Genomic DNA, 13871 nt, shown 5'->3' with positions numbered 1-13871 from the left:
TTAACAGAGGCTTTTGTTTAAAAATATTATCATCATCATCATCTCCATCCTCATTACTAAAGACTAAGTAAAACTAACGAGCAAGGGGCATGATGAAGAAAGACATTCTGGTGCTGTGTCATATAACACAATCCCTGCTTAACACTTTCTGCCATAAATAACAGCACCAGTAGCTCTGCTGCTCTCATAGTCAGTGCTATTCCCAGTGAGCCAGACTATTTCATTACCAAGCAAAAGGCAGTGAAAAACCTTAGATAAAGCACAAGACTAAGCTAAGACCTCAGGTGAATCCTAGTCCCTTGCACTGCAAGCAGTCCTTCACAAACTCTAATAGCCATGACACAAGAAAAGATTAAGGTGCTTTATGTACACACCTGGACATCAAACTCTGACATGGAAATTCTATGGACCCTAAACTTAATCGAAGAAAGGCCTGTTTTTATTTTATTTTATTTTTTTTTATTTTTTTTTAAATGGAGACATACTCTGGAATATCTGCCACAACAGTGGATATATAGCAAACAGAGGATCATTTCTATTTTGAAGCTAAGCAGTTTTCATGTGTGCTGTTTACTACTAAGCAGAGTGCTCTGGACTGCATGCAAGCAAGTCCATTTGGCAGCCATGCTGTGAAACTTAAAGCCTACTGGGATGGAGAACCTGACCATGACTTCGAAGCAGCAGGTCTGTCAGCAACAGCTACACAGATGGAGGAGTGAAGAGCACACCTGGATAGGTCTCTGTCAGACTACTGGTCAGAAATCTCATATTCAAAGGTTGTGGGTAGGCACAGATCTACAAGATGCATTTACACACAATTCCATCCAAATGAGGTCAAAATATTTTGAACCCTATTTAATTTCAAGTTCAGAAAACTAGCTCAGTGATTCAGTTGTGAGTAAGGGTTTTAAAAGCATAATGTCTCATCTTTGCTTTGATACTACCTTCCTATACTTCGCATTCACATCTTTCATATTAGGCACACTTTTTTAGTATGCACATTATCATTCAGTAGATAAATTGAGACAAGGAAGCTCATCCAAAGTGAAAATCATGATCAGAATTAAGGACAGGAAAGGCTGGATCAAGGCTGGTTCAAGGAAAGGCTGGATGTGGCACTTAGTGCCATGGTCTAGCCAATGTAGTGGTGTTAGGTCAGAGGCTGGACTTGGTGATCTTAAAGGTCTTTTCCAGCCTTGGTGATGCTGTGATTCTGTGACAAGATCTGTAATTAAGAACACGACTCCCACTGCAAAGCCACATGGCACCTTTCCTACCCCTTCACAAAAGTAGTATTTCTGACAGGTCGATATGATCAGAACAGTTACGTACCTCACCTGAACACAACCTCAAACCTAGGTCACTTAATAACATACAGCTATGCCTTAATTGAAAATTTTAATATATTTTTTTCATTTCAGAAAAGCGGAAGATTAAAAATATCTTATGCAACCAATACAGAGTCAGCTGGTAGGACACCACTTCATGTGTGCTTGGTACTGTCACAGTGGGCAAAGTACGGAAGGATGGAAACTCGCTAAGAAAAAAGCCAAGGCAACACTGCTGGACCACTCATTTCACCCTGTACTGCTTCCAAAAATGTCCTTAATGACTTTGGACTTGTTATGCAAGCAAAGCAACATGGTAAGGAATTCTTGCTCTCCTCTGACACTTGGACAACATGGCTAACCAGGTACTCAAGCTGTATTTTGGCAGAAAATAAACACCTCCTCCAGCTCCTGCCCCAGCAGACAATCCTTTTGAAAACCCATGTAAAAGTACACATTATAAATAAATAGAATTAAATACAAAACAAGAGCAACGTAAGCTAGAAGAGCATTTTCTGAACCACATCGAGGTATGGCAAGGAATCTGAACTTGAGAAGGCAAGTGGGACTACAGTGGCATTTAAAGCACTTCAGCACTTCACATTTCTTGGCTGCTTTAGGGACTGGAGAGAATCAAACCACTATTTACAAAAACAACCTAAATACGTTAATTGGGAGTTTGCAGTGCCACATCAGGAATGTTTCCCTGGCCATTAACCTCTGCTACGAGTCCCCTGTAGAAAGAGCTGTTAAGGTCTTCAAGTCAAACCCTAGCTCAGAGCTGTTTTCCATCTGATACAAGATCAGCAATCACAGAGCTCTGACCCATTTTCTCAACCGTACAGGAATGAAAGCAGATCCTGAGCGGTTTAGAAATGATTAATTTTTGGGGTGAGCTTGACAGACTGATCTCTATTTTTTCCACTTTTATACAATGATGACAAATTAATTCAACAGTTATTATGTCAGTGCTATAAAGTTTCTACAGGTTTTTTTCAAGGGCAGAAAAGTCTGTGGTATAAGGCAGAATGCCAGTGTTTCTGCCTCAAATGCTTTACTATCTTTAAACCTTACATAACAAAAAAGAGTAATTCTCATATTCAAATACTGAAATTCCATAAATTATTGTGAATCTGAATGAAGATACCCTAGTGCCAAAGATTCTTTAGGCTTTTTTTTCCTTCCTTGAGTTTGACAAAGGACTCATATGAAGAAAGCAGTAATGCTTACATAACATGGAAAAGAATTAAAGTTTAAGGGGCTGGAAGACCTCAAGTACTGTAAGAATACTTAAGTACCCCACTTTTTCAAAAATGCAAACCTAGGCAGACTTCAGCACTTTTCATGTGGCTTTGGCAACAAGACTATTTAAAATTAGCAGGGAGTAAGTACAACCTTAAAGGAAGATGCATATAAGATATTCAATTCCATTAAAAGGTATGGAGTTCAACTGAGGTTTGCAAAATATTAGGTAAAAGGAATGAGAAGTGTCTGTAGTAATTTTGCAGTCAGTTAATAGAATAATTACTCAAAAAATTAAGGATCAAAACTGTGTAATATTTTCTATGCTTTGCTTTCAATGTAATAGAAAAATTCTACATTTTGCTCCCAAATGGAAAAGTAAATTTGGAAATGGATGTTCTTTTCTGTGTACTAAGGCAAAAGCTAGTATTAAACTCCAGAAAAAACATACTTGCAATTTTACTTATGGGTTAGTTGCTTCCAACACATGGCTTGCTGAGCTTATAATATCTGTAGGATTTTATGTTCCTTTCAATCCTTCTCCTCCCCTCCGAGCTCTGCAATTCTTCTCATCACCCACGCCTGCCAACTGTGTCTAGTATTTGAGTCTTCTCCCCCCCCCAGACACTTACTCTTTTCAGACTTGTATTTGTAAAATATGAAGATTGAATAAGCTTTCACATTTAAAATAGACGGATATTTCTAAATGTATTTCCAAAACTATCTTTAACGAGAAGATGCATGTAGCTTACTTGTCCTCAGAGATACTACAGCATTCCAGAAAGCTGAATGATTTCTTGTTTTTTTCATTATTTAAATATTTCTAAAATACACTATTTCAGTTTTCTGTGCTAGAACTAATCCTACAGAATGTTACCGCATCTTTTATTAATAAATTAAATTCTTTCTCTTCGATGTTTAGAATTTAAAGCTGTGATTTGCAAGCCTAATCTGATCAATGTTTTCACTGCATTTGGCAAGAATCTGAAGTACTTCCCTGTTTTCCTACTTCATGCAAGAAAAAGGAATGGAAACACAGCAAATAGTTGCATAGATTTTAAGATAGGAAGGAAACATGCAGTTTTACTATTTCAGTTAGACTTTGACATTTAAAATATACATGTATTTCCATCCAAACTTGTATTTTTCTGAGTGCAAGTTTAAAATGCATCAGGCAAAAATTAGAACTGTTCTCTAAATGCTTCCTTCTGATTAAGAATGCTTGAGAAATTTAAATAAAGAGAAAAAATAAGCAGTAGCTACCTGATACAACATAATTTATGATAATGTATGTGTGTCAAAATGTCAGGACCATTCTCATTCAGTTTCTTCACCAAATAACTGTTTTTAGAAGGTTTATTCTTGAAAAATACACATTGTATTGTTCTTACCATACATGCTGTACTCCAGATATCAGCAGGTGTACTGTAACCTGCTCCTATTAAAACCTCTATGGATCTATATTGTCTTGTCTGGATGTCTTCTGTGAAGTGTTTATGCTAAAATAGAAAGAACCACATTAATTGAAAACAAGAACAGTAAAAAGGCCTGTTCTAAACAGTGTAGGCTAAATAACTAAAATGATGTAGCTATACTTACCACCCAGCAGGCATTTCCCAGGTCAGCAATTTTAACTCTAATTTTATCTGCATTTCTTGGGTCCAGTGGATTCACCAGTAAGTCAGCAGCACGAGTTCTTGCTAACACAAGCAAAATGCAGAATTGTTAATATTTTGAAAATACTATTCATTACCTCTTAGCAGTTCTGCTTTGACACTTAATCCAATTTTGTAATATGCTGAAGACATCAAAATAATCTGCTCAATGTTATGAGAAATTAAAGCAACATAGACAGGGTTTCTTACCTTACATTTCAAGTGCAATTTTTTTTTGCATTCCTTACCTGTCAAATCACTATTACTAGAACACTCAGAGGAGCTTCTAAGCAAAACCAGTGCATGTCTGAACCAAGACAAGTTCTGACAGAAAATGCTAACATTCAAACTCCAAGAACTCCACATGAAAGGTAAGTTCTCGGAAAAGCTTAGTTGAGAAAAATAAATTCTGCACTTCCATTCTTGGCTAAGGTAAATAAAATATGGCTGGATATTTTCTTAAAAAAAAAATCTGTCCCAAGGGGAAAAAGATTCAACAAAATCTGGCTAATATGAGAGCCTACAGGACTGTTACCCATTTCACAAATAATTTAGCAGTGAATCAAAGTTCTCTGAAGATCCTATTTGCATTTAATATGATCCAGACTAAAAAGGCAGAACTTTAATCTAACAAATCCTGCAGTTCTTAAAGGCTCTTGGTACATTGATGACCCTAACATACGACACTGGAGGACTACTGCTTTTCTTTGTTTTGGCATAACCCTCGCTAGCTCCTAAGCTGTGTTGGAAAGAAAGCAGATTGACTTAAATGTGGAAGACAGAACCAGGTATCACAAATCACACAGCAGCAGAGGATTCATCTCTATTTCCTTGTCCCAAAGCTACCAGTGATAAGAAAGATGTTCTAGATCCAAAAGGCACCTGGGACTCCAACAGGGATATAATGATCTGTTAAACTGGCATTAAGATTTGGAAGAGGAAAATACACCAGACATGGGACAAGGGAAAAAACCACAGTATGTCTAATGGTGAGTTAGGATTGGCTGAAATCAGATGACAGTCTTTGACTGCTGGGACAGTAAGCCTGAACAGGCCATCAGGAAACTGAAATACTGGCCCATCAGAAAAGAAAGTTGCAGGATCCACCAGAGGAGAGAAGACAAGACTGAACAGCAGAAGACAGAAGGGGCAGTGACCTCAATGAAACAGTCCTCTAAAAATGCTGGAATGGAGTCTAAGACTCAAGTTTTTAAAAAAGCACCAATACAGAGCATAAAAGAAAAAACACACTGAGATAATAAAGTTACAAACCAGCACTTAATAGAAAGGAACTAGTAACCTCAGTATTAAAGTCTTCCTATACGAACATGCTGCATAATACAGTGTAATAATTCTTTTAAACACAACCACATGCATTGTTCAAGAAGTAACAGGAACTCTGTCATTTCAGTAGCCTTGGCAAAATAAAAAAAAAATAAAAAATAAATGAAATAAGATAGTGCTGGATTATTGGTTCTCACATGTCTTGTTGAAGGTGAAAGATTGCAGTAAATATAGTGGAATGAAGGGGGGAAAAAACCTCACCAGTAGAGATATCTGAATATGACATTAGAAAACACCTTTGTTAAACCTTCTTCTAACAGAGGGACCTAACAAGGTAATAGGCAAGTTCCTACTCTTTTGTATTTATCTCAGGAACTTATGAAGTTTATGTCCCATATTTTCCAACAGATGAATGAGAGGCATTGAATTCTGATTTTGAAAAGCATGGTTCATTCACAAATGATAGTGAGGTCAGAAAGAACCTACTTTTTATCAAGTACTATCAAAAAAGCATCCACAGGAGCTCAACCTGAGCAAAAAAATTAGTAAGCATTTCTGATTTTCACTTCAATGTGTCCTAGTTCTGTAAAGCTGAGAGATATCACCTCCTCTTCTCACAGACTCAGCATGATAGCATACTTAGTAAACATTCAAACACTACAATGAGGAGAAGAGTCATGAACAAATTAATAGATCTACCTTAAGGGCATTTGGTCAAGAAGTGAAAACTTGAAAAAGATAAAAACTTAAAAGTTGCTCATCCACGGAACACAACTTTGTCTGTGCACTGAATGAGGCAAGGATCCTGAAAAAAATGAGACTATTTTACTTAATAATGTATAGCAAGGCCTATACAGTGAGGAACAAAGCAAGTTTACTTCTGTATAGGAAACGGGCACTAAAGTTACAGTGAAAAAGTGGCACACTGAAAAATACTGAATAGCAATGCTTGTGTCTTTCTAAATGCCTTAATATGCTTTATTACTGTTTAACCCAACATTGGTTTTGATGCCATTGAAAATAATAATGTTCAGCTTTTCCTCTTTCTGATAAAAAAATGAGCTATGGCTGAATTTACTGTCTTCCTTCTTTGCACAAAAGGTCTGTAAATTGCTTCTGATGAGATAACATCAAGGAGGAATAAAGAAGGTTGTTTCTCCAACTATGGAGATAAACTACTCCCATGATAACAAAACTGGCTTTACTCTCTGGAGGCATGAGGATTTTACACATCACCCCAGGAAAACAGCAACAGAGGCTTTCTGCTTATTTACTGCCAGCAGCACAAAGGAAGAGGCTACCAGGCATCTGGAAATCTCTACATTGTTCAAGGAGATAGCCTGGAAGACTTATGAGTCTGGATCTTTAAATTTTCCAGAAATACAGCTCTACTCAGTTGTACTTTATTTCACATTTCCTGCCTACCTGCAGATTATCTTACGTGTCAGACTCTGTAATAAACTGTGTGAATTGCCCTTCTAAAGTCTTAAACCCAGAAACACACTCAATTTCAGTACACCTCTATTTAAATTTATTCGTCTGGGAAAATGCTGATGCAGGTTTGGTGATCCTCTCTAAGGTATCTCATTTTCTTCTATCCACTTACAGATTCAGTCTCTAAATATTTTCTTTATTAAAGCTGAAACCCATATATTTATCATTTAGCCACTAGCACTATAAATAATGTACGTATACTATGTAGAATACCCTGGAACTATTTAATTCAAATAGCAAAAAAACAGCTCTTTGCAATGACACTAAGATTTCACCTTCAATGTCTTCAATGAACAGGATTTACAGGCAAAAGTTTTGGATCTGAGTGGTTCTCGTGGCCAGAATTTAAATAACTGAAACCATGCTGAATACAGAAAAGCCATGAGTTGAGGGCTGGCAACATGCCTTATAGAGACAGATAGTTTGTCTTGTTGAGTTTTAATAATAGGTTAAGAGAGGAACTGTTTGAAAAAGAAAGTAACTGCTAATGAATGAAAATACAGGATATCACAGCATTTTATAATATGATTGAGAAAAGATATAAAAGAAGTAATAGCTAGAAGCTGCAGCCAGACAAGTCCAAACTTGCTACAATTCTTCTGAAACAATTCTGAGTACTGACTTCAACCACACTGAATTTTTTATCATTTCATTTGTACAAATCAATATATTTGGAAAATATATTTCAAGGCAGACACAAAGGTTACTAGCCTTAATAGATGGTGTATTACTGGCTTGTTATAAAAGGAAGTCAGGTTACATGATCTCATGACTACCTTCTGCCCTTTAACTATGGGAATAATGCTAACTTGCAATGATAAACTTCTTTTTCTCTTTCCTGTATGGACTGACCTGCTAGTGCAAGCATTTCATTAACTAATACCCTTAAAAATAAGTTCTACAGAAGAAAAATATATGTATTTAAAAAACAAAAAAATCATCTGAGTTCCTTTTAAAAATGAAGACAGTAGACTTGCTTGAATTTAATAATAATGTTTCTGTATTGTGTTCCAAGCTGTATTTATCAAACTTCTATGTTTGACTGCAAGAAAAATAATCTAATTCATTTAATAAAAGCTTAGCTAAACTACTGCCTTTAATAAGACTATTGCAATTTTTTCTTAACCTAACCGCTACCTTTCTATTCCACTTACTTGCCCCTTTTAAAATGTAATACACATCCATGCTACTAGAATAAAGTCTTCCATCAACTCAAATCAAAAGTGCTTCACCCTCACCTATTTCTAAATGCCGTGCAAAATTAATATATTTGCTTTTCCTGGAAACCTGGTCCTAGAAGGTGGAAATTACCCCTCTTCATTGCTAGATATCTGCTCAGCCTTTTTGCCAAAAGTCTTCCAAGATTAAATACTAAATTTAAAATAACTGCTACTTTGCATTCACAGAATGTACAATTGAATGAGCAAAGTGCCTAGTGTAGATGAAACTTAAGAACGTTAAATCAGCCAGCAATGAAAAAAGGGTTCCCAGCAGTGGGCTGCAGCTGTAACCCAACACTAGCTGTGGTTCATCTGACCCCCTATCACATCTCTCTCCCCAGGTCTGGCGAGTGCCTAGGAAAGAGATAATTTGGGAGCAGTCTGCACAGATTTCTCTGACTGCAGAGGCTGGCACACAGGCCCCATTTTTTCAGCAGGCATTCTTCAGGCTCAAGCACGAAGCAGGCCAGGTTTGGCACTAAACCAGAAACTAAAAACATTTAAAATGCTTCACCTGTAGGGAAAGTCAACATCACTGAAAAGTGCTAGACACAGTGTTCAACCAAAGCCAGGGAAATGGTGTGATAGAGTTCTTGTCTGTCACTGAAAGATCCTTCTGTGTTACTGAAAGAAGTGTGACAGCCTGCCTGTAAGGCTGGGTACTGAATTTTAACCAAAACAAAAGTAAAATCTACATACACCTGTCACTGAACACAGATGAAACATACACATAAGGTTTAACCCCACTGCTCATTTTCCAGAAGACAACCTTTAAGCCTCCAACAGACTTCAAGCATAGTATAAGCTATGAAGAGGAATACTTACTTTTTGGCAAATCCCCAGTGCTTGAAGCTGAAACCGTTCTGCTCCTGTCATGAGACGGGCTGCTCTCCTCTCTTTCAGTTACAGTTGATCCTTCAGAAACAGCAGAACCACAAGCTACAGATTCTAGAGCCCCAGAAAACACTGAAGCTGAAAATTCAGAGAACTGTGACTCAGGAATTTTATGACGTCCATTTGGCAATTCACCGTTAAACTGTTCATAGGAGCTGCTATAAGAGTAATCACTTTTTGCATTTGGCTCATCAAGATTATACTCCTCTGCATTTGGACATTCTTCCTCTTCCTCATCTTCATCTTCAATCTGTTGTTCCAAAAGGAATGGGCCGTTCACAATATGACCATTTGTTTTGGGGGATTCTATCCACTTAGGGTCTGTGGGGTCAGTGTTGACAAGTTCCTGCTCAACATCGTCATCTTTTTCAGTGTTTTCTTTCTCCGTGTCTTCCTTTTCATCCTGATCTTCTGCTTCACCTGAAAAATTTCAATGAGGAACACAACAGATCATACATCAATACATCATTTTAAGTTAGGCATTCCTAATTTTTAACTACTTCTGACATTTAACACAAGGAAATACTGAATATTCCTGAAATATGCAAAGACCTTAAAAATGTGAATTAAAGGCGAAAGAAAGAACTAACAAGGTTGTTGGAAAAAATAAACAATGGGAAGTGGTTCAGGAGGGAACAATTCAGATGAGAAAAATGTTATGAAGGAAGATGTATGAGGTCTAGAAAGCAGGCTTTACAAATCTGTAACTCACATCTGGGTGAAACAGGGAGTCATCATTGAAGAAGGAAAATTTGTTGTAAGAGTAGAAATAAATCAAACCAAGCCAAAAGACAGTCTCAGTAGTTACATTTTTATCAGAATTAGCTGACAAGTAAACCAGGAAAGCCAGAACAGTTGTACCATAACAATAATTATCCAAATCACCAGGAATAAATAAGAATTTTAACAAGACACCTTAAAAATTTAAGTGAAGAAACTGAAGTTATTATTACCTGAATAGATGACAAAAATTGTAACAAAAAAAGGGGAAAGCAAGGGTGACTGTAACCATATTAATGTTACAAAATACAAATTAATTTTATTTTTCCTCTATCTCATCAAGATACGTGGTTATGCCACTTAATGTGGTATGACAACTGACTGTTCTATTTTCTGTGTGCTCTTTCATGGGATTTGATAGCTAGACTGCTATAGATGTTTTTAATCACTTCTATAGTAGGTCTGACTTTCCTTTTCCTCAAAGACATTTAACCTACAAGAGAAAATGAAAAACTTATCTAGGAAAGACTGGAGACCTTGTTCACTGCATCAGATGCAATGCTGCAAATACTTTTCCCATGAATACAGAAAACTCAGGGTTAATAAAAGCAAGAAATACTAACCATCATCATTTCCAGGTTCTTCATCTACTACCTCTTCTATATCAGCTGTTTTTAGTTTCACCTCTGGGTGGTACTCATCTTCTTGCTCATTTGATGGTACAGCTGAGGTTACATTTTCTTCAATTTTTTTCCTTTCAGCTTCTCGCTCCAGTTCTTCTATTTCCTGCAGGCGTTTTTCTAACAGCTCAGCTTGTCTCTTCTGTTTTTTCTTCAGTTTTTTCTTTTTGTTTTTGGATATTTTTCCAACCTAAAATATTAATACAAACAAAAGAAAAGAAAACAAAAAAACAACCCCTAAACAGTTATTCCTAAGGCATCTCACATCAAATTCACTTGCAGTATTATAACTCTTTATTTGAAAACACTGGATGACAATTAAGGTAGTGCATATTTAGCTTTTTCCATCTGACTTCTAATCAAGAATGATGTGGGGTTTTACAAAGCAAAAAAGGTTACAAAAAATCTTACATAGCTATGTATCTTTTTACATGGTTTTTCTAGATATAAAATTACTATGATCCTATCATCTTGACTAACAGCGATCTTAAACTTCAGTCCAGATCAACAGATGATATTGCATGTGGAAGACACTCTGTTATCCTATTGAGTAATTTACATATGAATTTCATATATTATTCCTCTCTCTCTACAATGTAGGTGATGACCAGCAAAAGTATGCTGAGAAAAGTAACACAAAGCCATAGACTGAAAGAACGTTAAATGCATCCTCTGTTGTTCAGCTATTTCTGTGTGGAAGGAAAGCATTTCTACTATTCAGCTCTGGCCCAAAACATATGAATTACAAACAACAGATGGCCATTATGAAAAGTTTCACATTTTATATAACATAAGGGTTGAAAAACTAAGGTACAATAACAAACAAAAGCAAAATTAACACATCTGAGCTAGGACTGAAACAGTTCCTTGTATTTTAAATGAATTCTGATTTGTCTTTTTACTATTTCATAAATTATATCTATCCAGTTCTCATTAATTGCTTAGATATCACAGTAAGAAATTCTCACAAAATTCACAAACTAAGCACAAGGAACAAAGGGAGTATTATTTTCTCAGCCTTATCTGTAAATCCTATTATCTTCAAAAGAAGCTATGGGACAGTCAAAATCAGGCAGTAACTTTACAATCCTGTTAATTTTCAGCCAATTAAATTATATAGGTTCTGTACACAGACACAGAAAGCAGGTTTGACCTTAGATATTTCTGAACAGCTGTATTTGTAGTGATTATTTGCTAGATCCATATGGCAAAAAGGTCTTTCAAACTTCACAAAAAACCTCTCCTTTAAGGCTTTGATAATTAAGGCCTTGAAGTCCTTAATCTATCTGCAATCATCATATTTAGTGCATGCACCCATTTCTGTCAGAATGTGAGTGGAATGGACTGTTCCTCGAGAGATGAAGAGGGCAATGCTTGATTTTATTTGACATTGCTATAGAATAACGAGTCTATGAGAGTTACCATCAAAGAAATACTGTGCTTAAAACTGGTAAGGCCAAAGACATTAAAAGAAAAGGGTTCTTTGAAAGATAAAAGCTTTACTCTAAGGAACCTTTTAAAAAGGGTAGAGACTACCAACAACCTAATAGCTATTAGCACTTAAGAGAAACCAAAAATAGGATAGTTAATTTGAATTATGTAACAATACTTACAGGCTTTTGTTGTGGAGCTGTACTCACTACAAAAAATAAAAATAAAAATTAAATGTATATTTTTACAAAAACAACTCAATAAAAGCAGAAAGTAGTAGAAATAATGTAAAAGTATTCTTAATTAAATATCCCAGACACTTGCTGTTGTTCTTGTGGGGGACTTTAACCTCCCAGACATCTGCTGGGAATACAACACAGCAGAGAGGGAACATTCCATGAGCTTCCTGGAATGTGTGGAAGATAACTTCCTCACACAGCTGATTAGGGAGCCAGCCAGGGAGGGTGCCCTCCTGGACCTGCTTCTTGTGAGCAGGGAAGATCTTGTGGGGGAAGTTAGAGTTGGAGGCTGTCTAGGGCACAGTGATCATGAGATGATTGAGTTTTTGATCCTTGAAGAAACAAGGAGAGGGGTGAGTAAAACTGCCACCTTAGACTTCCGGAGGGCAAACTTTGACCTGCTCAGAAGACTGATTGACAAAGTCGCTTGGGAGGCTGCCTTGAAGGATACAGGAGTCCAGGAAGGCTGGACATACTTCAAGAAAGAAGTTTTAAAGGCACAGGAGCTGCTGTCCCTGTGTGCCGAAAAACCAGTAAGCGGGGTAGGAGACCAGCCTGGCTAAATAGGGACCTTTGGCTGGACCTTAGGAACAAAAGGAGAGTCTATGACCTTTGGAAGAAGGGACAGGTCACTCAAGAAGTCTATAAAGATGAAGTGAACCTATGCAGGGTGAAAATTAGGAGAGCCCAAGCACAGCTAGAGCTCAAACTAGCTACAGCTGTTAGGGATAATAAAAAATGTTTCTGTAAGTTCATTAACAGCAAAAGGAGGATTAGGGAAAATCTGTCCTTTATTGGATGCAAAGGGAATTGTAGTAACAAAGGATGAGGAAAAGGCTGAGGTACTCAACACCTACTTTGCCTCAGTCTTTAGCAGTGGAACTAGCAGTTCCAAGGATATACAGCCACATGAGCTAGGAGACAGGGAAGAAATGCAGAATGAGGTCATCACAATTAAAGAGGAAGTGGTCAGAGACCTACTACACCGTTTAGAGGCACACAAGTCTATGGGACTGGATGGGTTACATCCAAGGGTGCTGAAAGAGTTGGCAGATGTGATGGCCAAGCCACTTTGCATTATTTACCTGAAGTCCTGGCTAACTGGGGAGGTCCCAAAGGACTGGAGGGTAGCAAATGTAACACCCATTTATAAGAAAGGCAGAAAGGAGGATCCAGGAAACTATAGCCCTGTCAGTTTGACCTCGGTACCGGGGAAGGTCATGGAGCAGATCATCTTGAGTGTCATTAGAAGACAGAGAGGATAACCAGGGGATCAGGCCCAGTCAGCATGGGTTTATGAAAGGCAGGTCCTGCCTGACAAACCTGATCTCCTTTTATAACCTGATGACCTGACTATTAGATGAGGGAAAGGCTGTGGATATTGTCTATCTGGAACTCCAAAAAGCATTTGACATGGTTCCCCATAGAACTCTCATTAAAAAACTGGATGCTCAAGGCCTGGATGAGCATATGATTTGTTGGATCAAGCACTGGCTGGACAGTTGGGCCCAGAGAGTGGTGGTCAATGGAGCCAAATCCAGCTGGGGCCAGTCACAAGTGCTGTTCCTCAGGGCTCAGTGTTGGGACCGTTTCTGTTTAACATCTTCATTGATGATCTTGAGAAGGACATAGATTGTATTATCAGTAAGTTTGCAGGTGACACCAAGCTAGGCAGGAGTGTTGA

At 37.4% G+C, this 13871-nt stretch overlaps 1 protein-coding gene across 6 annotated transcripts in view; it reads right to left on the bottom strand.

Moving 5' to 3' along the window:
• SRPK2 (SRSF protein kinase 2) overlaps window positions 1–13871 on the bottom strand; it is a 136559-nt gene that overhangs the window by 15567 nt on the left and 107121 nt on the right. For all 6 annotated transcript variants that reach the window (XM_051644112.1, XM_051644117.1, XM_051644115.1 and 3 more), the window contains 5 exons: window positions 12131–12156; window positions 10461–10707; window positions 9049–9537; window positions 4170–4270; window positions 3962–4069 (listed from right to left, as the gene is read on the bottom strand). In XM_051644112.1, coding sequence (XP_051500072.1) covers window positions 3962–4069; window positions 4170–4270; window positions 9049–9537; window positions 10461–10707; window positions 12131–12156 — 971 coding nt within the window. The remainder of the gene's footprint in view (window positions 1–3961; window positions 4070–4169; window positions 4271–9048; window positions 9538–10460; window positions 10708–12130; window positions 12157–13871) is intronic.

Source organism: Apus apus, chromosome 1, assembly GCF_020740795.1.
Source record: "Apus apus isolate bApuApu2 chromosome 1, bApuApu2.pri.cur, whole genome shotgun sequence".
NCBI classification, from domain to species: Eukaryota; Metazoa; Chordata; class Aves; order Apodiformes; family Apodidae; genus Apus; species Apus apus.
Note: the sequence above shows the minus strand (reverse complement) of the source record. Positions and strands in the feature narration are given on the sequence as shown.